We start from the raw sequence: 27,973 nt of genomic DNA, 5'->3' as shown, positions 1-27,973 counted from the left end.
AAGACGTTTGGAATGCTAATCGTTGTGTCTGAACACCTTGACTTTTAACGCCACGGATTACCGTACGCCTTGCGTAGATAACTCCACCGTAACTCCGTGAGTCTGAACATACCCTAAGTGTGGTATAACATCCCGAAGCCGAACATAGCCAAAGATCTTTAAACCATACCTTATTGCAAGCAAGCAATTGATTGAAAAAATATAGAAATATCGCCATTTGATACTGAATGTGTCGACACGAACAAACGAACAGATATGGAACGCCAAGAGTGCATCATTAAAACTGCATTCGACTCGATGATTAGCACACGAAATATCATAAACATGGCAAACCAGGTCAAAACATCCCCCTTTTCAGCGGCGGGTAAGGTTTGACCGTATACAATGCATGTGAAATGTAAAGCTTTCTTATGGCCCTCCCCATGCACATGTTCGCAACACGCTGTTTGGTAGGCCTATAGTGTTTGTTATAATTATACGTCCATGGTTTAACCGTGTAATGTATTTATTTCTTTTTAATTTATTTTTAATATGTCGAATGCAGTTTTAAAATGATGCACTCTTGGCGTTCCATATCTGTTTGTTTGTTCGTGTCGACACATTCAGTAGTATCAAATGGCGATATTTCTGTATTTTTTCCATCAATTGCTTGCTTGCGAGTATTATATAAGGTATGGTTTAATCTTCGGCTATGTTCGGCTTCGGGATGTTACACCACATCTAGGCCTAGGCTAGGCTAGGCAAAAGGGGTCGTCGGTTTCGTGTTATGGGTCGTCCAATTCGAGGTCGCCCAATTCGAGGTCGCCTGAGTCGTTGAGGTCGTCCAATTCGAGGTCGTCGCTTTCAACACACCCCTCGCGAAGGATATGCCTATGGTCCTATAAATACCAAAACGGAAACAAAAGGGACTCAGAATGTTGCAAATACCTACCAAACGAGAATAGATAATGGTTAATTAATTATGAAAACCCAAATTTTATAGCAAAAAACGTCAGAATTTATGTTAAAAACGATGAATTTAGCAACAAAAACTGAAACCAAACGAGCGACGTATTTATGGCACGCCCTAGTGCATTTAATAGGAGAACAATGAACAATCTTACTTTTCGTTTTACATCATCATTTTTTATAAAAACATCACATCGACCGAAAACAAAGGTTATCAGAGTCTTTGATAATACATTAAATATGATTTTATTAAGCATAGAAATGTGCTATTATTTATGTTAGTACATATGTATGTACGTAAATATACGAATTAATGTTCAACACTCATTATTCTATTAAAGGCACTATGTGCGTGCGATATTCTATGACTTGGATACACTCGTTTGATTTAAGTTTTTGCGGCTAAACTCATCGTTTTTAACATAAATTCGGACGATTTTTGCTATGAAAGTTGGGTTTTCATAATTAATTAACAATTATATACTCTCGTTTGGTAGGTATTGCAACATTCTGAGTCTCGTTTTTGTTTCCGTTTGGTGTTTAGTAGGACCGCGCTCACGAAAGACAACAGTCGTTCAACGTGGGAAGAGGGCCGTATGACATCGCCTTTTTGAGGAATGAGGCTAGATAATAATTATCCTAGGCGATCGGACGCTGCACGACCCTCCCCATGTTTATTGAAGGCGGCATGAGAATTAATTTTATTAGTGATGGTAAGTAGGCTTTACAAAAAACAAAACTTGTAGACCTGGAGACAACATTTTATTATGTTAACATGTTTGAGATGTTCGACGATATCACACACGTGTGTACTGACGTCGATGTAAACAAACAGCCAACTCACTACTTCCGTCTGAGTGTATTGCATTTTTGGTAATGATGACGTTTTACTCGACGACCACCCATAGATTTAACCGGTTATTTCGGAGCACAAAATAGGGAGGTTTCGCAACCTTACGAATACGATAACGAAAACGGATACGTCATACATTTGTGAAACTTTTGAGCTTATCCCCATTTCATATTCGTAAAGCGTATTCGTGTTGACGAATATCACCAGTCATATTCGTAACTACAAAACGAGTATAGATTTTGATCTAGTTTGCACATTTTGCATTTGAATTAGGAATGATTCATGATTATAATATAATTATAGATTTATTGAAAGTAATTTACTAAAGTAATTTACTAAAATGCCAGGTCAATTTAGATAAATAGCAGTTTTTAAAGTCCTCACTCGCTTTGACGTTACGCTAGGCCTAGGCAGCAAAGCACCAAGCAACACGTACTTTTACTTCTCTTCGCTCAAATTTACCGCAGTCATATTTTGGACGGCGCCCTCAATATTTCGATACCATGCGAAACAGATTTTTACTGGCTTACGAAAACGAATAAGTGTGCGTGACGTATCCGTTTTCGTTATCGTATTCTTAAGATTGCGAAACCTCTCTATTGAGCAGAAACGCGGTCTTGTTATTGTTATCTATTTTTAATCTATTTTAAAATAACCGGTTAAATTGCGTTATGCACCCTCCATTATTTGATTTTAGGTATGGCAAAATGTTATAATGTTATTAAACTTATTTCTTACCTGCGACACTTCAACTTTGTATATAGGTAGACGAGAAACAGCATCATGAATCTGATTTCCAAAAGGAGGATGACGATTAACAATCTAGACACACACATGTAAATAAGATTAAATTAACTACAAGGAAAGGAAAATTTAACATCATAATAGGAAATATCTTGGAATGTGGTTCAGGGTGGTAACAAAAAGAAGAGAAAAGTGATTTCACCTAAATTTATTATTTAATTTGCTTTAAACAATTCCAATATTAAATTGTATATGTTTTTATTTTGATAAAAAAAGGTTCATCAAATCAATTAAACTATCACAAACCAATTCTATTTGTCTGGGGTTGGTGTCCAGCAATTTATTGAAGCTACCAATGTTAGCATTGACTAATGCTGTAGACAGGGTTGGTCCTATCCTCTCAATCTGACGGCTCACATATCTACTATTTTCCCATAGCTTAGCCTTGAAACATTTGGCAAGAAATGCAGCATTTAGCAATGACTTGTAGTTCCCTGTTTGTTGCATCATCTCATACAAACCTACATGCAACAGACACAACAACAACAAAACTGTTATTCAACAACATACGGATAATATAAAGCTAAAGGCTAGGTGTGGCAGTGAAGGTGATCTTATGGAGAAGTTCTCTACAGGCTTGTTTCGGCAATGTTTAAAGACACTAGACCTGCAATGTTTTACGATTTATAAAAATAATGCATATATATATAACTTTAAAAACATTAAACCAGGTCATTTCTTGACTTAAATGTGCGTTTTAAGGTTATTATGATAAAAAGCGAAAAACAATGCACTTATACCTAAGTAGCTCGCATCGAAAGTTCTCTCGTAGACATTTCTAGGCTATTAGCTACTGAAAGTTTTGTAGGCCTAGCTGGTAAATTCCCATGTACTAGAGTCAATGATCTAGCCTTCGGTTTTCTTATATCTATATTAAACAACCATTTCACTTTTTTTTTTCACTGTCAATTTAAAATAGAAAGGTTGCTGTATTGAATATTTCGGCCCATATATTGAAGATACAGTTAACTCTGTTGTCAAAGGTCTAACTTACACCTGGAGACACGTGCCCCGACTCTGAAAATCTTTAAGACATCCTGCTGCAAAGCAAATTCTTGAACAGGTAAGCACCCAAGTGTTGCCTGGATAAGACTGAAACAAAGAAATATATTGTTTTTATTGTATTATTTTGATTTATTATGCTACTTAAATGAAAAAACTTACTTTAAAGACCCCTTCCCTGCAATTTTGGACGTTTTTTGGAAAATAATACATATATATCACTTTAAAAACATTAAACCATGTCATTCCTTGTCTTAAATGTACGTTTTATGGTAAATTATGATAAAAAGTGAGAAACAAGCACTACTTAAGTAGCTCGCGGCGATCGACTTCTCGTGGACGGTCTTAGGCCTAGCCTAGCTAGGCTTAGTTTTGTAGGCCTAGCTGGTAAACATCGATAACGTACGAACATCGTACGCTAGCTATATACCTAGCCTGACGTTGCATAGTTGCTGCATTAATTGTCTTTCTATTTTTACCAGACTCCGTTGATACAAATTGGGGAAAACCCGGTATTTTCGCTGAAAAGTTAGGAGTCTTCCATTTGTTTTGGCTTCACGATCGATCGAAAAGTGGGCGAATTACAGGTGAAAAACAAAAATATCAATCCGCGCGCAATGCATTTTGGGATTTATAGCGGGCCGCTATAATTATTAGAATTGATTTATTTTTCACATTTTTAACCGTTTAAAGACGAAAAAAGTTATCGCAATAGGACCATATAGTATTATTTTTACATTAAATATAGTTTGTGATCTTAAATTAGATCTAAAAAACGTAGGGAATGGGGCTTTAAAATACTTATAAAATAGAATGTTTATATCATTTTATCTTAATCATAGTCATATATTTCTAGAAATGTAATATGCACATTTAAACACTTATAGTACAGGTTTTTAATAAATTGAGTAAAAATGCTTACCAGTTTACTTTAAGTTGTGTTGATTTAATTTTACCAGCAATTGGGAAACGTACGGTTATGTGATTGGCATCTTTGTTGAGACTGTTCAGCAGGCGTCGCTCATTCATTCGAAGTTTAATGTCATCAAACTCATGGCAAGATGATAAAATATTTACCTTCAGATAAAGATATTATGTAATTGTAATTTGTTTTTTATTTTAATTTAATATTTTAATTCATTCACATCCAACAGCAGGAAGCCCGCCACTTACAGAATGCAACATTTTTATCCAATTATCTCTACATTCTAAAGCTTTGTTGCTATACTATCCATCTTTATGCGACAACAAAATGTGATGCGTTCACATATGGACATGATGATGTCATATAAATACCATATTTGGGCACAGCACACTTTTTTTGTCAAACTAGTTTGATAGTGTAGACAGAGCTTAAAGGCCAAGTGCGGGTGTGATATATTAGATTAAGAGTAGCGCCCTCTAGAGGTGGAGGAGAGTGGAACGCACATGGGTGACCGGAGAAAAACATGTAAACCAGTATTGAGCTGAGTCAGACTTGCATAGTTGTTTATTAAATACTGATAGTTAGTTATACTTTACTTATAGTCATAAACGTTATATTGTAACCTTCTGTAAGTAAATGACGTATTGTTAATATTTGTACAGATCTCCTACCTTCGAAATTAGGTCGTGGATGATCCACGTTGTTTAGCCGTTGAACTATAATGGCGTGCCATATTATGAATAGATAATTATTACTCGATGGTAACAGAAAAGAGATTATCTATGTTAATTGCGAACACTGTTTCGATTCACGATCATCATGTAAGAGTAACAATTGTTGATATACGCAAGGCATTATTATGTGAAGTTAATACTATACTTGCGCATTTAGACATAAGAGGATATTTAGGTTGGACTGTAACGTTAATAAGTTAAGATGCATCGTTGTGCAAGAGATGGACACACTCCATGTGTTCTCTGCTGTCACGCTTGAACGGTTTTACTTGTTGAGACTTGTTTCCGTTGAAAGCGTCAGTTTTACGATGTTATTTTGTTTACGTATTGCTATTATAGTGTTAAAGTTTGATATTGATTGAAAGGATAGTAATAATTCTGACTGTTATAATTTAGTGGATAGAGTACGATTACCTTTATATAAATCATTTAGCAGCTACCTTTATATGTGCCGACATAGCGTTTTGAGTAAATCATTTAAAGACCCCTTCCCTGCAATTTTGGACGTTTTTTGGAAAATAATACATATATATCACTTTAAAAACATTAAACCATGTCATTCCTTGTCTTAAATGTACGTTTTATGGTAAATTATGATAAAAAGTGAGAAACAATGCACTACCTAAGTAGCTCGCGGCGATCGACCTCTCGTGGACGGTCTTAGGCCTAGCCTAGCTAGGCTTAGTTTTGTAGGCCTAGCTGGTAAACATCGGTAACGTACGAACATCGTACGCGAGCTATATACCTAGCCTGACGTTGTATAGTTGCTGCATTAATTGTCTTTCTATTTTTGCCAGACTCCGTTGATACAAATTGGGGGAAAACCCGGTATTTTCGCTGAAAAGTTAGGAGTCTTCCATTTGTTTTGGCCTCACGATCAATCGAAAAGTGGGTGAATTACAGAAGAAAAACAAAAATATCAATCCGCGCGCAATGCATTTTGGGATTTATAGCGGGCCGCTATAATTATTAGAATCGACTTATTTTTCACATTTTTAACCGTTTAAAGACGAAAAAAGTTATCGCAATAGGACCATATAGTATTATTTTTACATTAAATATAGTTTGTGATCTTAAATTAGATCTAAAAAACGTAGGGAATGGGGCTTTAATATACTGTGTATAACTATAACTTACTATGTTTCATTCTAGGAGTGAACCAGCGAGTTGGGCATATTAGGTGGGCTGTTGTCACTGTCATTTAAATTCTGAATTGTTTGGATTTTTCGAATTAAAAGTGAAATAATAGCTCTCCTAGATATTTTTGTCTATGTGGTTTATTCAGTCGCCACACGGGCAAAAAATTTCTATTGATCATACATTCCAATAATTATTGATCTATAGTTTCCCCTATGTTTCAAAATCTTTGGGATTTTATTTGTTTTACACGAGCTTGTTGAAAATAAGCACTTTCTTATCAGTGGGGGATAGATCAAATTACACAGTAAAATCTCTATTCTTTTGTACACAAATTTTGTAAATAGAGAGGCATTTTAAAAAGCTATGAAAAATAAACGGTGTGGTAAAAAATATTATCAGATGACTAAATATAGGTAATATAACTTGAATTTTACATTTCTGGTATTTTTATTCAACTTCAGATTTTTATTTTCATGCTATAGCAAAAATTATCCACTGTACATCCACCATCTTTTTTCACCTTCTAGGGAGTCACCAGACATGTTATTATATTAGGTTAAACTACCTAACTACTGAAAAAAAGTCTTCCTGGTTTTTATGGCAGAATTTTGCCAAATTTTGTATTTGACCATATTAAGGGAAATTCATGTTTTTTCGTCTTGATTTCTGTTACAAATATTTGATTTATGTACAATTAACCAGATATTATATTTTAAATTCATGCCTGTACCTGGGCTTTAAAGAAAGTCTGAGAAAAATCAAATGTATTGGGCAGGAATCAAAATGTTTTCTAATTTATGTTAAATGATAAAATATATAAATTTAATTTACAGTAATTGTAGCATACAGCTATTAACTTACCATTTCTTCAAGGTCTACATCTCCTTTAATGTTACAAAATGTTTTCATTGTATCAAAAGAAATACAATATCTAGCCATCAGCTGACCAATATCTTAAGAAAAAAACATATTTCAATATTCAGTAACAACTACAAATCAATGATATCTACAGTATTATATAAAATAAGCTCAAATGAATATAATTATTGTTATACTATAGCTTTCCCTGTGGGTTTCACATCAAATAAGCTCAAATGAATATAATTATTGTTATACTATAGCTTTACCTGTGGGTTTCACATCAAATAAGCTCAAATGAATATAATTATTGTTATACTATAGCTTTACCTGTGGGTTTCACATCAAATCCCTCATCATCCATATTGATTGCTCCAATACCAGAAAGTCTGTTCAAGTCACTCACACAAATACCTGAAATATTTTGTATTTATAAAAAGAGAAAAACTAAACAGGGAGAAAGGAGTAAATTGCTAGGTGTGTTGTAACAATAAAGCTTTTAAGTGCTTCACTCCTGTCATTTTTTGGATCAACCACATGTGGAAACACTCCCTTATAAAGGCCAGTCACGGGCAAAAAATTTCTGATTTTGATCATACATTCCAATAATTATCAATCTATAATTTCCTCTATGTTTCATAATTCTTGGGAGTTTTTAAAAAACTATGAAAAATAAACGGTGTGGTAAAAAATGTTATCAGATGACTAAATATAGGTAATATAACTTGAATATTACGTTTCTAGTATTTTTATTCAACTTGTTTGAGAGTTTTATTTTCATGCTATATCAAAAATTATCCACCGTATACCCACCATCTTTTTTCACATACAGACATGTTATTACATTAGGTTAAACTACTTAACTACTGAAATAAAGTCTTCCTGGTTTTTATAGCAGAATTTTGCCAAATTTTGTATTTTACCATTTTAAGAGAAATTCATCTTTTTTCGTATTTCTATTACAAATATTTGATTTATGTACAATTGACCAGATATTATATTTAAAATTCATGCCTGTACCTGAAATTTAATGCAACTATTGTAGTAAAAAACTTAATTGGACTATCTTAATTTTCCCATTTTTGCTCAAAAGTCATGACATGAATGAATATTGTGAATGTAGTGTACTGTAACTTACCCATCAGATGTTTTTCAATGTCATCATGGGAAGCAGTGGCTTGAATGCCATAATGAGTGTACTGTAACTTACCCATCAGATGTTTTTCAATGTCATCTTGGGAAGCAGTGGCTTGAACAATGCCATAATGAGTTGGATTTTTACGAATACGTACATACAGCAGAGTTGACTTAAGCCATTCTAAGGCAATACTTATATCATTGATTGTATGCAGAACAATTTCTGCATTTAGATGCTCAATCAAACGGGTATGCAAACTGTAGTGTATAACAAAAAACAATAAAAGTCAGTTAAAAACAATTGTTAATGATCTAAAATTATTTTTAAACAAATTTCGACAATTGTATTTTTTGTTAGGATATTTTACTTAGTAAAGTTAGGTTTGCAGCACACCAAAAGGAAATAAATTAAATTATGGTGGAGAATGTGTTGATGTTTTGGTTGTTTATGCCACAACAATCTCTGAAGAATAGACCAGTAAAGATGAGTTATATTAAAGTAGCTTAGTCTAAGTTGACGTCACCTTAAATTTTACTAGTGTTTATTCACAATACAAACCTAAAGAATATACTTTTTTTGTCAGATCAGGATAATATTGTGACTTGCTTCTTGATAATTTTTGTTCAACTGGTTGAAAATAATGAAATACACAAGGAAAAAGAAGAAATCTAACCTGCTTTCAAGGTATTTTTCACCAGCAGTTAAACTCTCATATTTAGCCTGAAATTGTATTAAAATACATTTCAATATTAAGATCATTTAATATAAAAAAAAAACAATTCCAAATTCCAAAGAATTCTAATGTAATGTGAGCAAAACTAGCATTTGATTTCTGGTTACCCCATTAGAGAATATACTCAATGCATAAAAGAGTACACCATACTATAAACAATATAACCTTAAAGTGGTAGTGGACATTGGATCTTTGTGCTGCAGAACTAAATAAACACAGCGGACGACAGCACAAATGTGATGTCCTGCATCCGATGTTGTGAATCATTTGCTGCACCACTGGATTTGTGGTGATCATCACCCCCAAGGTGTTCGACGATCCACTTCACCTACAGAGGGATATACTATCGAATACAGTGTACATAAAGGTATAAAGCTGAATAACATACCTTGGTTTGGTTTTTAGTCATAATGACTACCGAAGCTGAGGTATCAAACTGAGGCCTGCCTGCCCTGCCCATCATCTGAATCACCTGAGACTCACTGTACTCTTTATATTGACCAGATACATAGTGTTGTGTTGATTTAATAATCACTAAATGAGCTGGAAGGTTCACTCCAAATGCTAAAGTACTAGTTGCCACTAGTTAGGGAAAAAGCATTATAAATTAAAAATTTAATTTTGGAATAACCAATTAACTTTGATTTAAATTAGCTGAAATCCTAACTGGCTTAACTAAATACTGTAGAACAGTCAATCTTTCCAAACATTCATTTGTATGAAATGTATTTTGAGGTAATAGTTTTATTTAGCATACACGGCTCTTTTATTTTTAAATGATAATAAATAAAAAGGTCTTGCTCTATGTAGAGATACTTTAGACAAAATACAAAGAAAATGTTTTTCTAATGACACACATTAGGCTCTTAGGGACATCATTAAAACTGACATCTGTAATTAAGTTTAGTTTAAAAATTCTTAGTGTGTGTAAATTGAAAAATAATTATGTAACTTACTTAATGCTGGTAAGTTGCCTTGAATAAACATATTTTGAATCTTGTCACGATCATCACGATGCATGCCAGCATGATGGTAAGCAACACCCTTGCATACTAAATCTAAAATTGATTATTCAAAATATATTTTATCCTTAAAATACCAAAAACGTACTTGAGGTGCTAATCATTACATTTAAACTGATATTAATTAGTTTACTTCTAAATTTGTCTAAATACACAAAAAAGTCTTTGCAATGATGTGCCAATTTAAGAGACTACACAATGATAAAAAATAAAGAAAACACTTTAAATTGATATTTTATACTTTTATGACTACATATTTCAAATTATATCAGTTAACAAAAATCAGTTAAATAAAATAACTTATAAAAGAAATTCTAAACAGAACTACCTCTAAGTTTAGCATCTTTTAAGTGTGTTGCCTCAGTTTGCAGAATGGGGCGAGTTTTGAAATTCCAGCGATATGAATCCTTGGCTAAAACGTCTGCTGCAATTTGTGTTCCTTTACGGGTTGAGCAGAACTAATAAAGATAACATGCAATTATTAACAAATTTCTGTATTTATATCAGGGTTCACTCTTCTCCTGGTTACATTGAGTTGCTTAGGTATACGGGGCAGTGAAGGTGGAACTTAATAATTGATACTATTTTGTAAAGAACCATAAAAAAAACAAGAGAAATAGTTAGTTTGAACGTATATATATTTTCTATTAACTATATTGAGAATGACAATAATTGAAATAATACTTCATAGAAACAAATTTCTTTCTCGGCTCTTTAGCTTCCAGATGCCCAAAAGAATTAATGTACAGCGTAGTGATATTGGTGTGTCTGATTGGTCGATTTGCGGCAGACATATAGAGAGAAGCTCTCCACAAATGGACAAGTTTTGTGCTTCAAATGCATTGAAGTTAATGATCTAACCTTCAGCATTCTTATATTTATGCTTAGCAACAGTGCTGCACCCTCAAGAGTGTTACTTAGCAACAGTGCTGCACCCTCAAGAGTGTTATGTAATCAATAATATACTACTAGATATACTTTCTTTTATAACTGATGAATAAATGGTGACACAAATTGGAAATCTCTATCCATTTGGTTTCAAAGCAAACACATTAAAAACTATTAAACGTAAAAATTAATCTGCAGTTGAAACTAAATCTACAATAAAAGGTGTGAACAATTTTATTCTGGAACTCATCTTTACAACTTTATTTACAGATTCAAGGAGAATTGGGGGACATCGCATGAACCTGTGCTTGAAAACTATGAATACTCACCACTAAGGTTGGTTTTTGGTTTGAATACCTTGTAATCATTTTACTCAATTGGTAATTAAGAGAAAGATCAAACTTGTATGGTGATGACTTCTCATTGTAATAGAAACCATGTACATATTTCCTAAGAGGTACAGGTCTATATGCATCATCAAACCTATTGAGAAAAAAACATTACATTATTAAATACAGGACAGGTCTAGAGACTAATAAAACAACCTAGTTTATATTGAATAAATTCATCTGGTTCCAAATAATATTTTTGTGGATTTTTACTTTTATGTTAAACCAAGACAACGAAAAGGAATAATATTACCTTCGTGACGTTTCGCCGACAATCTGTCAGCTGCTTCAGACTAATGCCTGGGTTGGAATGGTCTGGTTTTTTGTAAGTGACGCTGAACAGCGCCACCAGCCGTCTGGTTGGTATTGACGGTAGAGCGTCTCCGGAAGACCTAAAACAGTTGATACTCCTGGAAAATGAGGTGATGGTGTCTTTTGACGTCATCTCGTTGTTTACAAAAACACCCACAGGCCAAGCCTTGGAGGTTGTAAGATCATACTTGGAAAAAGATACAACACTACATAAGAGAACGAAATTAACAGTAGAAGACATCATGGAACTCATCTACCAGTTAATTAATGCGACATATTTCACATTTCAACAACAGATTTATGAACAGCACGAAGGTATTGCAATGGGATCTCCGGTAAGCCCTCTGATAGCGAATATCTATTTAGAATGGTTAGAAGAGGAAGCCATTAAGAGCGCAGATAGAACCATCAAACCACGTTTTTGGAGACGGTATGTTGATGATGTTTTTGCCATTGTCCATAAAGATGCACCTCTCCCCCTCAATCGCCATCTTGATAGCATTGACCCGTCGGGCAACATCAAGTTTACCACAGAAATAATGTCAGAGAAACAAATACCATTCTTGGACATGAGTATCACGATTAAACAAGATGGAACACTCGCTACCAAGGTATACCGAAAACCAACTCACACCGACCAATACTTGGACTTCCACTCTAATCATCCCTTAGAACACAAACTAAACGTGGTTAACACGTTAGTGAATAGAGCAGACACAATTGTTAGTGAAGAGAAAGATAAAAAACATGAGTTGGAACACATTAAAAAAGCATTGAAAATTTGTAACTATCCAAAATGGTCAGTAGACAGAGTCGTAAACAAGAGAAAAGAACAAAAGTCAAAAAACAAACCAGAAGAACGCCAAAGAAAGGAAATGGAGAAGATGAAAGCTCACATAGGTATCCCATACATACACGGAATTTCTGAAAAGATTCGACGCACTTTTGCTAAGCACAAAGTGAACACTTTCTTCATTCCAAGTAATAAATTAAAGAATGGACTGGTCCACCCAAAAGATAGAATAAAAACGGAAGACATGTGCGGGGTTATATACGAAGTGAACTGTCTAAACTGTGAGAAAGTATATATAGGAGAGACCGGAAGGGCACTGAATACAAGAATTGGGGAACATAAAAAAGACGTATCAACACACAACCAAGTAGTTAGAACACGTGCAAATAGAAATTCTTCGTCCAAGGTTTTACATAAGTCAGCCATAACTGACCACGCTATAGGGAATGACCATATTCCAAATTGGAATGCGAGAGTTATTGAAAAAGAAGCACAGACAGACAAAAGAAAGATAAAAGAATCTAACTGCATAAGAAAAAGACCACATAATATCAACAGAGACATTGGTGGGTATGACCTCCCACATACATATGATAGTTTGCTGGAAAAAGTTGAAGCAGGAGGGGGCCAGCGGAGACGCTCTACCGTCAAGACCAACCAGACGGCTGGTGGCGCTGTTCAGCGTCACTTACAAAAAACCAGACCATTCCAACCCAGGCATTAGTCTGAAGCAGCTGACAGATTGTCGGCGAAACGTCACGAAGGTAATATTATTCCTTTTCGTTGTCTTGGTTTAACATAAAAGTAAAAATCCACAAAAAAAAAAAAAAAAAACCTAGTTTATGAAAATGACTATTTTATTGTAAAACAAATCAGACAACATTGGGATGTGTTATTTACATCTAATATGGACAATGGCATCTTCTAGACGAAAATATGCTTTGATATTTAAAAATAATGTCTTAAGAAAAATGTCTCAGGGTTTTAAGCATTCAATATTTCAATAATAAACTGAATTGAAGTGACATACCAAAGTCTCTTTTTACTTACTATTTAATGATTATTTTGTTTGTTTTGCAAACAACAATAAATGTCTTAACATAACTAATTTGAAGATATCCAAAACATTCATGATTTCATTAATTTTGATTGATAATAAAAGTAATAGGCCTACTTGTGATAAATTGCTGGAGACTTAGCATCGCCAATCCATTCAGAAAGCTGTAATAATGAAAATAATTAATGTTATATAACAATGATAACACATGAAATATTACAGAAGACCAGGCAAAACACTTTTTACTTTATTTTTACTTAATTTCACATTATACTTTAAATTTCATTATGTGTGATTTTAAAATCAGTAATAATTGTTACCGTTTAACATTGGGAAGCTATGAAGGATTGGATGCATGCGACAAATAACATTGGAGACCATTTTCGTTCTTCATTGTTAATGATGATGATGATAATGATCAACCAATATTCGACATCATCATCATCACCACTTTTTATTAGCTGACCATCACATCATTTTTCCCCTTAAACTTTTTGTTCCTTATGTTTTTATACTAACTTAGTGATATTATCATAATCTATGTAACTTATATGTTATTTAGAACTTTGAGCTTTAACTTACATCTTCAATATTGGGCATAGTTGCAGACACTGCTACAAAACGTAGTTTTGGGTCCTCATCCGATGTTACACCAGTTGTAAGTTTCACAGTCTTCATTCGACTTATAACCGCCTCAACAGTAGGCCCACGAGTGTCATCATTTACTGAATGTACCTGAAAAATGTATTGTTCACTTCTAATACAAGTTTACATTATCTTTATGAGCATGCTTTGTACTAATGCACTCAATCAATGTGGTATAATTTGTTCATTTTTGCTGTGCATCAAACTAGGGTTTGTACAAAATAATCGCAGATTTTACAAAAGAATAAAGAATAACAATGTTGGTTATGAGATGCTTTCTGGTTTTGGGGCAGTACAAACAAACACATAATTTATACAAAATGCAACAAACAAAACCCCAAATTCATATCTGACCTCATCTATCAGAAAAAGCTTAACAAGTTTAAAAAGAGATTTGTTGTCACGCCATTTTCTTGACATGCTGTCCCATTTCTCCTGCAAAGGAAAAAAAATGTATTATTAAATAAATTAGTTACCAATTTTACTGAATAAAAGCTGATAACGGTTTTCCTGTAAAATTTGGTAGAATTCAGCAAGCTTATGGCAATGTTCATTTTTAATCACAGGTTGCAACTGTTTGATTGTCCATTGTTATAATCAGTGGCGTATCCAGTAGGGGGGCCGGGGGGGCCCAGGCCCCCCCTGATTTCGTTTCCGTCGGCACATCATCGCGGCCGTCGGCAAACAAAGGTGCCGGGGAAAAAAATAAACTATTTATTCTGACAATAATTGAACTGTAAACATAATTCTTTTGACTGTTTGTTAATATTTACATATCATATCATCATTGATCCCTTCAGATCAACTATTTTTTATTTTCATTACATCTAACGAAACACGTAAAAAATGTGTAGCACGTACGTACGGCCGTACGCGGTAGATTGTTTACTCAAAAGTCTTTGACCTTACCCTAAAACCTTGTTTTTGCATGCAGTTGAGCCTCTCATGACCTGGGATTTGTATGTCTTCCTACGCTAAGAGATTATATAGTTCCACATGCCATGTGCTTTTTTGTCTAAGATATATTTATTATAAGTGCAAAAAACCCGTTTTTTTTTCTCGATATGAGGCCTTTATTATTCAAAATTTTTAAAGAAAAAGCACATATACCATAAAAAATATCCATGTATTTCATTTTTGGAACAGAATATTCCGTGAGGCTCAACTACAAAACCACCATTTTGTGATATGATGTCATCGTAAGCCAATCAAAGCTGAGCTTTTTCGCGATTGGCATTGCTCACGGTTGAATGATTTAGGATTCTAGCTGATTTGATTGGTGGATGCGAATCACCCGCAGCGGAATGTTTTCTCTCGCGCGTGTACCATGAATCTCTCTGATCGTTAATACACAAAGTTAGAGCAATGAATTTGTCCGAATTCCGTTAAGTAAACAACTTTATATATTTTATAAGCATTTAATAACATGTTTTATTGATATTTCCAATGGTGATATATAAAATAAATTACTAAAAAACGTAATTATATGTAATTATTTTAACCAAAAAAATAGTTAATAGAATTGTCGACTGAGGCCGCAAATTGTTTTACTTCTTTCGTGGCTAAAAACGATCATTTTCGGCGATGTTTTAGACCCTATATTTCGAAAACTACAAATCAGATTTTCCTAATTCTTTCTTTATTGTAATATGAATACAACATACTAACAGATAATATTGGTTTGGTTTTAATTTTGCATCGTTATCCCCGGATATAAGACAATATGACTATGTAATCCTTGATCAGAGACGTCGTGTATGTACACCAATTTTGTCGGCAAATTGGCAATTCCCGGCCCCCCCAACTTCAAAATCCTGGATACGCCACTGGTTATAATTATTATTTTCAGGCAGTCTGAAGGCGTTTTGAACTGAAACTAAACTCACAGGTGTTGTCAGAATGATAGATGAATTGTGAAGTTGTTGGCATTCTTCTTCTTCTGTATCTCCAGTGAGTTCTGAACATTTGATGTTCAATGCACTGAACTTCTCTTGCCAATCTTGACAACGTTCACTACACAATGCTTTCATTGGAGCCACTATAAACAATAAACAAAAATACACATTGAATTTAAAGGGCTGAGACAAAATTCTCTTTAATTATGCTTGTTAGAACGCAAGTGGTAAAGGAAACCGCAACATGCCAGATACACTAATTGACAGAGGCAACTGCAATATGCAAGGTGAACAAAGTGAAGGTGAACAAAGTGAAGGCAATCACCACAACATGTGAGGGTGACCGAAGTCATAAGCCCACCTCTAGGTGGCGTAGGCTGAGCGTGGGTAGGCTGTTTAAGCAAGCCTGACAGCTACATTGCTTTGTTTTGCTTTATCCTTGTCTCCATGGTTAACATTTCCATGTTTTCAAAAATTGTATATTGGTTTTCTTGCATTCATTCATTTATGTCATCTTTTACATGAACACAAACATAATACTAACTATACACTATCTTGAATGAAGAGATGTTTCCAAAACTTAGAAGGCGTACAATAGCCAACTCAAACACTGCCGTTTTTCCAGATCCAGTTGGTGCTGATACAACAAGAGACTTATCAGTGTACAGTGCCTATATTAAATAGTGTGAACAAAATAATTTTGTATGAATTTAATGGATAGTTTAACAAATTGTCAGGCTTCCAACGAGTGACAACATTCTTCCCATTCAATAAATACAAACATTCATTATTTGTTTTATAGTGTAAAACACCTACTGTACCAATACACTTTTAATCTATCTTTTTTGCAGAAAATATATACTATACTATTTAACACTTTTATTAAGAAAAGTTGAGCTAAGATCATAAAAAACAAATAATTCCTAGTCTTTTTCATTTTTCAATAAGATATTTTCTCCCTAAAAACCCTCCTGAACAATAACCACCACAGGGTGTGTATTCCAATAGTACAGTAATTGTTATTGTCTATAATAAACATAAGGGGGTAAAACTATTACTGGTAAATAAAAATTGAATATTAATAAAGTAATATTGTGCATACAGTATGTTTGAATGAAATACTTACATCATTCATAACTGCAGACTGTACAGCATTGAAATATGGGAATGGAAAAATGTTTCTATATTTTTCCGCTGGTTGAAACATTAAGAAAACTTGATTAGATTATAGAATATAGGATAGTTTTTGTTACAGTAGCATGTAAATCGTTCATTTAAATCTGAATGGCGAGAAAGTTGAAAAGTGAAACTACCTAGATAGATTTTATCAAAGTAGTTTCAGTTACAAAAAAAAAACACTTTTGAAGAAGAAGGAGTGTTTTGAAGGCAAAGTATTGTTATCATTTTTTTTTGGCAGATTAAAGTCAAACTGTAAACTATAAAAGGATACGTAATTCTGCCACTGGTCTCAGGACCATTTGAGAACCCGAGTCATTAAAATCTGATTTGCCTTTAAAAAAATGCAGGTAGCTGTTAATCATTATCAATCACTCTATCTCTTTCATATAAAACTGTAACATTAATTTTTATATACTTTTATAAATATATAATTTAAATTACAGATATTACATGTATTTGAAGAAGACTTGATAGCAACAGTTCTGTAATAAAATTGGCTTCATAAAATAAAATAGGACTTTCTCAATAACTATTTCTTACTCTGCCAAACCCTTTATTTGAAAGAGCTAAAAAATTCTTACGTTCAAATGCGAGTGGTTTTGGTGTATGCGTAATAATCTTTGGAGTGTAACTTCTGTGTTGAGTTGGTATAGATAGTTGTGTTTGAGGCAATTTACTTTTATCATTTCTAAATAAAAAAAAGAGTAGTATAATTGTCTTTACTGCAACCAGGACAAAGAACTAAAGGAGTTTTTTTTTTCTTAGAATAGTCATTTAAGACACTTTCGGTATGTTTTTTCGATCTAATTTAAGGTCACTAACTGCACTTTTTGTAAAAAGAAATACTATATTGCCATAATTGTTTTCATCTTTAAACGGTAAAAATGTGAAAAATAAGTTGATAAATACCAGCATGCATCGCGCGCAAATTAATATTTTCGTTTTGCTTCTGTGATACACCCACTTTCGATTGATAGTTGTTAAGGCAAAACAAATGGAAGAACCGTCACTTTAGCGAAAATACCGTCAAAAAAAGAAAGATAATTATAAATGCAGCAACTAGATAACACCAGGCTAGGCCTATATTTAGCATATGATGTTTGTATGTTGTTAAAGTAAATCAAACCACAACAAAAAATTACTAATAATTCTTTTGCATTGCATTGTAAAATTAAGTTTATGAGTTCAGAAGTGCTTTACTTTCACATACACGTCAATCATTAGGTGTACATCCCCATTAGAACTTTTTGGTCAAAATCCTTATCAGATAAATCAACTAAAGCAGGTGATTAATGACCTGAATCCTATTATACCCCTGTGATTTTATTAGCTCTCTTTTAATTGATTGATTAGGACAAGGTACATTCTTCAGTATGCAAGAGTAGGCAAGGTCAGTGATGATCAAAAGGCTTAACGACCTGCCTATCAAAGTTGGACTTATATAAACACGTCACAGTAGGAGGTTAAGTGACATTTACCCGAAGTTTTGAAAAAAATGAACACATTCTCTAATGGGGCTGTACACGTAATGATGGTGTTTTTGTGTGGGTTTGTGGGATTTACAGTAACAATTTACTTTATTTATATCACTTTATTTACTATATACATTTGATTTGATTCTTTCTCTATTGTTGCAAAAAAACTTACTTTTTACTTGTTTGAGTTGACCAGAAATTGTAGTCCAAGTCTGTTAAATTGGTTTTAGGTGTTTGGCTGTTATCTAAAGACGACACTGAATTCTGGAAACCCTTTTGAGATTGACTGAATATGTTTGATTGTGAAAGCAGTTTTGATGTCAGTTGGCCTAATGGACAAACATAAAACAGTAGTACTGTATACGTATAACAATAAATTTTGAAATAAAGTTAAAATCAAAGGTCAACAATAAATAGTTATTTTCATTAAAATATATTATACACTAGGCGGTTTAGAATTTATTCTGTGCCTGTTGATTTATATATATCGTTTCAGTATTCAGAATATCAATGCCTGCCGATTTAAATAATAAAGCAAAGACACTAGTTAGTTATAACTTGAACATTTTATTGCACTACAGGCTGTTTCCGAAGGGGTACCTCACTCTTCATGTACTTATACTCCTATATGATTATGAATCACATAAATTGCTGGTCTATCTCACTATAAGGCAATGCTGTCGACCCAATGCACTCATTAATGGGAAAGGCTAAAATTAATTACTGTAGCAACAATTCTCAATGACCCTAAAGTTTACCTGATGCTTTAAATTTTGATCTAGATATGAGCTGTGAATTGGTAATATCAATGTTTTCATTATCAGTTCCACAAATATCTTGTAGTGATGTGGTGTATGGTGCATAACGTACACTTGATCTGTAAAAGGAGGGTAAGTAGGCCTATATAGTGTTAATATATCGGTGTAACACTTAAAGATCAGATCAGATCAGAATACTGTACACAATATTATTTAATAATTCCAGTGAGAACTTTATTGAAGTCTCGACCACTAGGTTAATTTAATTGTGACATTAAAATACATGATGTCATACTGAAAATGAGCCCAAGTCAATGACAAAGTTTGTCATAATCTATAGCCGAATGGAGTTTTTTTTAATGAATCTCTTCATGTTTCTGTTGGTTGCTTAGATTTAATTTAATTTTATCTAATATTAATAATATTTATTCGGTCACCAAAAAATAATAACCAGGAGAGAGAATAGGCTAAAGCTCAAAAGGACAATACAATTAACAAACTGTAGAACAACAAAATTTAAAAATTATAATATAAAAAAAAATGTTTTTGACACAGAAGCCTTAAATATTGAAATTGGTATTTGCTTCCATAGTCTAGGGAAACAAACATAGAATTATAAAAAGTATTGCCTTATAAATTCCATTGTAAAAGCCTACCCGGACATCTTTCACTAATTGTAATATACTCATTGAAAGAATGAGGACAGTAAAGAAGAAATATTATTTACAATATCACTTATATGAAATATAAAAGGGCACCAAAAACTGACCATTGGGGTACCCCTGAGGTATACATTTACCCACTCCAATTTTTTTCCCCTTTTAATGTGCATTTGTAATCCATGCATTGGTATTTCCACCAATGTTATATCCACAGTTATCATTCATAATAATATGATAAGACACCTTTAGGCCTACAAAAATGAAAAAAAAACCAAAATATTTGTAAGTCTGCGTTTTCTAAGCTCTGTGCCATATGAATGAAAAACCTGAAAAAGTAAACCTTCGAATGATGATTATCTACCTGGATGAATGACAATTATAGATGGAGCAATTTATAGGTCTGTTTTAGGGGACATTATTTGAAATCTGAGTATGTTTCAAAAACCTGAAGTTGATTAGCATGTTTCAATAGACAATTATAATAATAACAAGTTATTATTATTATTATAACAAGTTATAATAATGTTTATTCATTGAATGGGACAAAATAACCAATTTTACCTTTGAATTACCTTGAAATTAAGGCTAAAGCAAATTGCTTATTCGCCTCTCTGGAATTACAAATCTCTTACATACGGCTGAAACTTCTGGTGGTGGTTTTTCCAGTGTTCTTTCAAATTAGACTTAAACTGATTCAATGACTTTGACTCTACAACAACTCTCGGCAAAGCGTTCCAATCGTTAACTACTCTTGCTCCAAAATTATTTGATCCCCATTTAGTTTTGACCCGCGGCTTTAATAGTTTGAAAGAATGACCTCTAGTATAATGGATAGTTGACATATTAAAAAAGGTTTCAATGTCCAATTTATCGAATCCTTTCAGGATTTTAAATACTTGAATCAGAGAAGCTCTCTTTCTTTTATAAACTAACGTAGGAAGATCAAGTATTTTTAGCCTACATACATACTCTGTACACTTTAGTTCCGGAATGAATCGGGTGGCCTTTTGTTGTAGCTTCTCCAACCTATCCTCATCCGCTAAAAACTTAGGAACCCAGACATTACTACAGTATTCCAGGGTTGGACGTATAAGCGACTTGTATAACAGCAAAAAACTCTCAGGGTCCAAAAATGTAAACGCTCAATATATAATACCTAACTTCCTGTTAGCAAAAGAAATTACATGGGACACATGAGATCTAAGACTCAGCTTATCGTCAATTACAACGCCTAGGTCATCTCACTTACAGCTTCCAGTTCTGTCCTCTGCTCGCCTACTCCTATACTATATTTAAACTTCTGGTTGTTATTACCAAAATGCATGATCTTACACTTCGTTAGATTGAAGGGCAACTGCCATGTAGAGGACCATTTATACAATAAATGCCACATGATCAACAATCAAATGATTAAATGGCAATTTACCAATGAAATGTGTGTACTGTATATGCATTCTAATGACATAGATAGTGTGGTGACATTTTCCTTTATAGAATACAATCTTTCTGGTTTGGTTCTAATTAAGAACTGAATATAAAAAAAAAATGTTTGAGCTTTTAACAACCTTGCAATACTCCATTATTAACAATTAATAAAAAAATGTTGTCAGTTTATGATCATGTTTTATGGCCTACCTGAAGTGGATGGGTGAAGAGAAATGACAAGACTGCTGGCTTGCTACACAAAATGGATCATTGTATTCAGAAGGTAATTCATTCCAAGAAGCCATTTTTATTGCTAATCTCTTCTTGAAAAAGAAATAATACAAAATATTAACAACAAATTTTAATATTAATTATCAATGCCATGATCAATTTCAAATGATTAAAAAAGACACTAGGCCTAGGCTAGGCCTTTACAGTAGGCTGTATCTATGTTTAAATTTTACTTAGTGATAGTAGAGAGTAGTAGGCCTAGCCTAAGCTAATAAGGGGCTAGCCTAGCCTATCATCCGCCTATTATCCTATGCCTACTAGGGCCAGGCCTAGGCCTAGCTAGGCCCCTTCTTGGCCTTATAGCCTCTATATGCCTAGAGGCTAGGCCTCTCTCTATCTAGGCCTAGGTAGGCCCTTATTAGCCTAGGGCTGCCTATCTGCCCTGCCCTCTCACTATATGTACTAGCTTATTAGCCTAGGCCCTAGAGTATATGCCTACTACGAGTCTACCTAGGCCAAGGTCCTCATGTTTTTTTAAACTTTCCGCCACATCCCAGACAGCAATTTGGTCGTTGTTCGATGTTCGGTCGTCGTCTCGTCTGCTGCCTGCCGGCCAGCGATTTTTTTTTTCGTACATAAGTTGGGGACCCCTCAATTCATGAAACGTCAACAAAATAAACATGAATAATTCATCAGTTAAATTTGGAATTTGTTGTTCCGTGTGCACCCAAGCGTCGTATAGCAACAGGAAGTGATTACACAACTGCGATACGATTTTTTCTACAATTAATAGGCCTAGGATTCTAGGTCAATTCACGTGATTGCCTTCGCGCACTCTTCTTCACACACACACACGTCCACTATGCAAAATGTGTCGAGGCTAATCGACAGCTATAGCCTGGGTGCAGAACAATTATTATACACATTTGCGGGAAAAAAGTATAGGAAAATTTTTTTTTGGTTTTTCTAATAGAGTATAGGCCTACCATATGGAATGTCAGAAAAAAAATCTCCATCCCAGGGTCTTGGGGAAAATTTTTTATGCCACTTTTAAATTTTGGCCTATATAACACACACAAATTCCTATTAACATACACAAATACCTATATATAGGGGATAGGGAAAATCAATTAACAGTTTTTGTTACTTGCAGTTGTGTTTTAATGATTAAAATTAGTAGAGGCTTACTTTAATAACTACTTCTCATAGTAGTTGATGAATCAAGTCGATACGATGACATCGTCATGCCAGAATCCAATATAGCGTCCAATTTGGCGGGAAAAACAGGGTATTGCTAAACCCCCGCAAACCCCTGGAAACCTCCAAAAAAAACATAGAAAACCCCACCGAACCGACATAAAAGTGATTGAATCATGGAGTGTACGCCCCACTGGGTATGTCCATGTAAAAAAAAAAAAATTTCTACTGTTAACTACTTATTTTTGGGATAAAACGTCATTTTTTGGTTAAAAATTAGCAATCATTTTTTACCAAAAAATGATGTTTTACCCCAAAAATAAGTAGTTAACAGTAGAAATTTTATTTTTTTTAAACATGGATATACCCAGTGGGTCGTACACTACATGATTCAATCACTTTTATTATGTTGGTTCGGTGGGGTTTGCTATGTTTTTTTGGAGGTTTGCAGGGTTTAGCAATCATTTTTGACCAAAAAATGATGTTTTGCCCCAAAAATAAGTAGTTAACAGTAGAAATTTAATTTTTTTTTTTTACATGGATATACCCAGTGGGTCGTACACTACATGATTCAATCACTTTTATGTTGGTTCGGTGGGGGTTTGCTATGTTATTTTGGAGGTTTCCAGGGGTTTGCGGGGGTTTAGCAATACCCTGTTTTTTCCGCCAAATTGGACGCCATATTGGATTCTGGCATGATGATGTCATTGTTACCGACTCGATTTATCAACTACTATGAGAAGTAGTTATTAAAGTAAGCCTCAGCTAATTTTAATCATCATAACACAACTCCAAGTTAAAAAAAACGTGAATTGGTTTTCCCTATCCCCTATATATAGGTATTTGTGTGTGTTAATAGGCATTTGTGTGCGTTATATAGGCCAAAATTTAAAAGTGCCGTAAACAATTTTCCCCAAGACCCTGGGATGGGGATTTTTTTTCTGACATTCTATATGGTATACTCTATCAGAAAAAAAAAGAAAAAAATTTTCCTATACCTTTTTCCCGCAAAATTTGTACTGCACCCAGGCTACTAGGCAAGACATTAAACTAAGTAGTAATTGGACATAGCCCAAAGAAAGCTTAGACCCACAAGAATAAAGAATGTGTATAATGTGTGTAGGCCTACCTGTAATTTTTTTATTCTGCTATTTTATTATCAAACAATTTGCATGTACTCAAAGAAACTTTAAAAATGCGCGTATATGAACACATGAGATGGGAAGATTAGACCAACGAGAATAAAAAATGTATTTTTGTGTAATGTTTATTGTTTAATTTTGCTGACTTATTACTCGGACTATGTCATACCTAACTAACACACACGTCACACACACCAACACAGCTACTACTAGAATAGACATGGGTTTAGAGACTAAAGTAATTAGGCCTAATAGTATCAATAGAAACTATAATTTTAACACGTAATTCTTTAGTAATAAATTATATTAAAAACACCATAAACTAAAGGCTGATTATTTCGACAATCCACACAAAACGCCGCTATTCTATTATGAAATCGCACGCGGCAACCACACAGCAGAGATAGGCCTAGAATCGTACCGCACTTGTGTAAACTGTAATCACTTCTTGTTGCTATACGCTTCTTGGGTGCACACGGAACAAGAAAATTTAACTGATGAATTATTCATGTTTATTTTGTGACGTTTCATGAGGAGGTCCCCAACTTATGTACGAAAAAAAAAAATCGCTGCCGGTGTAAGATTTAAATGTGTCCGGTGTTTGAAAGTGTCCACTGGACAATTTTCAGCATTGAATAGTGTAATACCAGCTGTTGAAAATGGCTGCAACCACCCGGGCAGCTTTCATCGATAAAAAAGTAGGACCATACCATCGACATCGACATCATATTAACCCCGTAAAAACTAGGGCACTGGACGGTCACCAACTCCCGTTAGGGTAATTATAATTCCTTAGAATACCAACTTGAATCACAAAATATCAAGTCGATTGAAATAAATATTACTATTATTATATCTGGAGACATATAGTCTAATCAAATTAAATTGTTTGTTTTTGATTGAGTATATACAACCTGTTGAGGCTACCGGTACTGTATTATTATTTCTAGGGAATGAATATCACTAAATCATATAGGCATAGGGCCTACCTATTTTCGTTCTCTCGAAATATTATTTCATTGGAATTCGAATTACTAATTCGCGAGAGAACGAAATAATTTCCCTCGAAATATTTCGTTCTCTCGATCATTCCTTGTCTCGAAGTAGTAATTCGTTTTTTATATTGTTCAGTTCTTGAAATCTTATTTTGTTCTCCCTAAATATATTTGTTCCCTCAAAATATTTTTCAGTTCTCAAAATATTATTTTGTAATATTCATAATACTGTTACTAATTTAATAATATTAACTGATAACAAAAGTGCTTTAAACAAGTAAGTTCGTCATTGTTAAAGTGAGTTCTTTTCATTATATTTTTTTTCACAGATGCCTGATTTTTGGTTTTATTTAATAAAACATTGAATTGGTTAGTCACAATATTTTTTTTGTTTCTAGAGATTTTACATTATTTATTTATTTATCTAAAATACATTTGAAAAATATTGTTGATGCATATTACCAAAAAATATTTATTTTTTTTATATTTCATATGGCAAAATAAACACCTTAATTGCGCATCATAATCATTACGATCAGAGTGCTACGTTTTGAAAGCCGATCACTTACGAGAGGTGGATAGACTGACGGCAAGTAGAGAAATACATTTGCACATGATTTAGACATTTAGGTTTGTAAAATATATAATATTTTATTAGCTGGCGATATTAACTACATTAGCTGTGAGGCAATTTTCGTTACTACTTTACATGTTGAGTTGTACATTAGTATAATGTTGATTTTTATTTAATAAATAAGCTGTTGGTGTTTCTACATCATTAGCTAGTTCTAGGTTTTATTACATGGGTGGATTTGACTTTTCTACACTAGCAGTTTTGAACAGGGCCTACTGTAAGTTTAAAGGGAATGCTACAAGTTGTATTATTTTTTTTTTATTTATCGTTTTTTGTACTAAAGTGGCAGCATAATCAGTATTTATTTTTACCAGATGTCCAGCAAGGGTAATGTCCCAATTGGTAATGGCCACAATTGTCAGGTCAACCTCAAACAGCGGCTCTCGGGAGATATTTCACCTTTTAGTCGTGTTAACTGTCATCTGTCTGTCTTACAGTAAAGGGATCTTTAATTGGAAGAGGACCAGTACAATTACTTGTTTTTTGTCACATCCATGATTATAAACTATTTAAACTTCTTGTCTTTACTCATACAAAATAATAAAACCGTCTCTAATTGGAAGTGTCTTAAAGTAAAGTGATCTTTAATTGGAAGAGGACGTACCAGTACAATTACTTGTTTTTTATCACATGATTATAAACTATTTATTCCTCTTGTCTGTGCTCATACAAAATAATAAAACGGTCGCTAATTGGAAGTGTTTTAAAGTAAAGTGATCTTTAATTGGAAGAGGACCAGTACAATTACTTGTTTTTTATCACATGATTATAAACTATTTATTCCTCTTGTCTGTACTCGTACAAAATAATAAAACGGTCGCTAAATGGAAGTGTTTAAATTGAAGTGATCTTTAATTGGAAGAGGACCAGTACAATTACTTGTTTTTTATCACATAATTATAAACTATTTCTTCTTCTTGTCTTTATCCATACAAAATAATATAACGGTCGCTAATTGGAAGTGTCTTAAACTGAAGTGATCTTTAATTGGAAGCGGACCAGTACATTTACTTAATTTTGTCACATAATTAAACTATTAATTATTCTTGCCTTTACTCATACCAATTAATAAAAATGGTCACTAATTAGAGGTGTCTTAAAGTAAAGTGATCTTTAATTGGAAGCGGACCAGTACAGTTACTTAATTTTGTCACATAATTAAAACTATTAATTATTATTGTCTTTACTCATACCAATTAATAAAATGGTCGCCAATTGGAGGTGTCTATAATTAAAGTGGTTTTTAATGGAAGAGGACCAGTACAATATTACTTGTTTTTGTCACAAAATTAAAACTATGTATTCTTTTTGTCTTTATTCATACTAAATAATATAATGGTCGCTAATTGGAGGTTTCTTTAAGTAAAGTGATCTATAACTGGAAGAGGACTAGTACAGTTACTTAATTTTGTCACTATCATAATTAAAACTAGTATTCTTCTTGTATTTACTCCTACCAATTAATAAAAATGGTCACTAATTAGGTGTCTTAAAGTAAAGTGATCTTTAATTGGAAGCGGACCAGTACAGTTACTTAATTTTGTCACATAATTAAAACTATTAATTATTATTGTCTTTACTCATACCAATTAATAAAATGGTCGCTAATTGGAGGTGTCTATAATTAAAGTGGTTTTTAATGGAAGAGGACTAGTACAATATTACTTGTTTTTGTCACAAAATTAAAACTATGTATTCTTTTTGTCTTTATTCATACTAAATAATATAATGGTCGCTAATTGGAGGTTTCTTTAAGTAAAGTGATCTATAACTGGAAGAGGACTAGTACAGTTACTTAATTTTGTCACTATCATAATTAAAACTAAGTATTCTTCTTGTATTTACTCCTACCAATTAATAAAATGGTCGCTAATTAGAGGTGTCTTAAAGTAAAGTGACCTTTAATTGGAAGCGGACCAGTACATTTACTTAATTTTGTCACATAATTAAACTATTAATTATTCTTGCCTTTACTCATACCAATTAATAAAAATGGTCACTAATTAGAGGTGTCTTAAAGTAAAGTGATCTTTAATTGGAAGCGGACCAGTAAGTACAGTTACTTAATTTTGTCACATAATTGAAACTATTAATTATTATTGTCTTTACTCATACCAATTAATAAAATGGTCGCTAATT

General features: G+C 33.4%; 2 protein-coding genes across 2 annotated transcripts in view; both read right to left on the bottom strand.

The window, feature by feature from the left end:
* LOC140049784 (probable ATP-dependent DNA helicase HFM1) overlaps positions 1-17,343 on the bottom strand; it is a 33,843-nt gene extending 16,500 nt beyond the window's left edge. Inside the window, exons 1-18 of the mRNA XM_072094733.1 lie at positions 17,263-17,343; positions 16,681-16,807; positions 16,128-16,279; positions 14,596-14,676; positions 14,179-14,331; positions 13,714-13,760; positions 11,375-11,528; positions 10,486-10,615; positions 10,092-10,193; positions 9,524-9,717; positions 9,076-9,122; positions 8,403-8,659; positions 7,595-7,678; positions 7,268-7,359; positions 4,530-4,684; positions 3,600-3,697; positions 2,852-3,066; positions 2,540-2,623 (exon numbers count right to left, since the gene is read on the bottom strand). Coding sequence (XP_071950834.1) covers positions 2,540-2,623; positions 2,852-3,066; positions 3,600-3,697; positions 4,530-4,684; positions 7,268-7,359; positions 7,595-7,678; positions 8,403-8,659; positions 9,076-9,122; positions 9,524-9,717; positions 10,092-10,193; positions 10,486-10,615; positions 11,375-11,528; positions 13,714-13,760; positions 14,179-14,331; positions 14,596-14,676; positions 16,128-16,279; positions 16,681-16,807; positions 17,263-17,343 — 2,253 coding nt within the window. The remainder of the gene's footprint in view (positions 1-2,539; positions 2,624-2,851; positions 3,067-3,599; positions 3,698-4,529; positions 4,685-7,267; positions 7,360-7,594; positions 7,679-8,402; positions 8,660-9,075; positions 9,123-9,523; positions 9,718-10,091; positions 10,194-10,485; positions 10,616-11,374; positions 11,529-13,713; positions 13,761-14,178; positions 14,332-14,595; positions 14,677-16,127; positions 16,280-16,680; positions 16,808-17,262) is intronic.
* A 187-nt stretch (positions 17,344-17,530) lies between these two features.
* Positions 17,531-21,534, bottom strand: LOC140049783 (uncharacterized). Its single transcript, XM_072094732.1, has 5 exons — positions 21,460-21,534; positions 19,549-19,690; positions 18,963-19,119; positions 17,897-18,003; positions 17,531-17,646 (listed from the first exon to the last, which is right to left on the bottom strand). Exons 1-5 carry the CDS (start codon positions 21,532-21,534, stop codon positions 17,573-17,575), a joined length of 555 nt encoding a protein of 184 aa, XP_071950833.1. The 3' UTR covers positions 17,531-17,572.
* Positions 21,535-27,973: the final 6,439 nt, after the last annotated feature.

The sequence above is a fragment of the Antedon mediterranea genome, chromosome 5, assembly GCF_964355755.1.
Source record: "Antedon mediterranea chromosome 5, ecAntMedi1.1, whole genome shotgun sequence".
In the NCBI taxonomy this organism is placed as follows: Eukaryota; Metazoa; Echinodermata; class Crinoidea; order Comatulida; family Antedonidae; genus Antedon; species Antedon mediterranea.
This window is presented reverse-complemented; position numbering and strand designations above follow the sequence as displayed.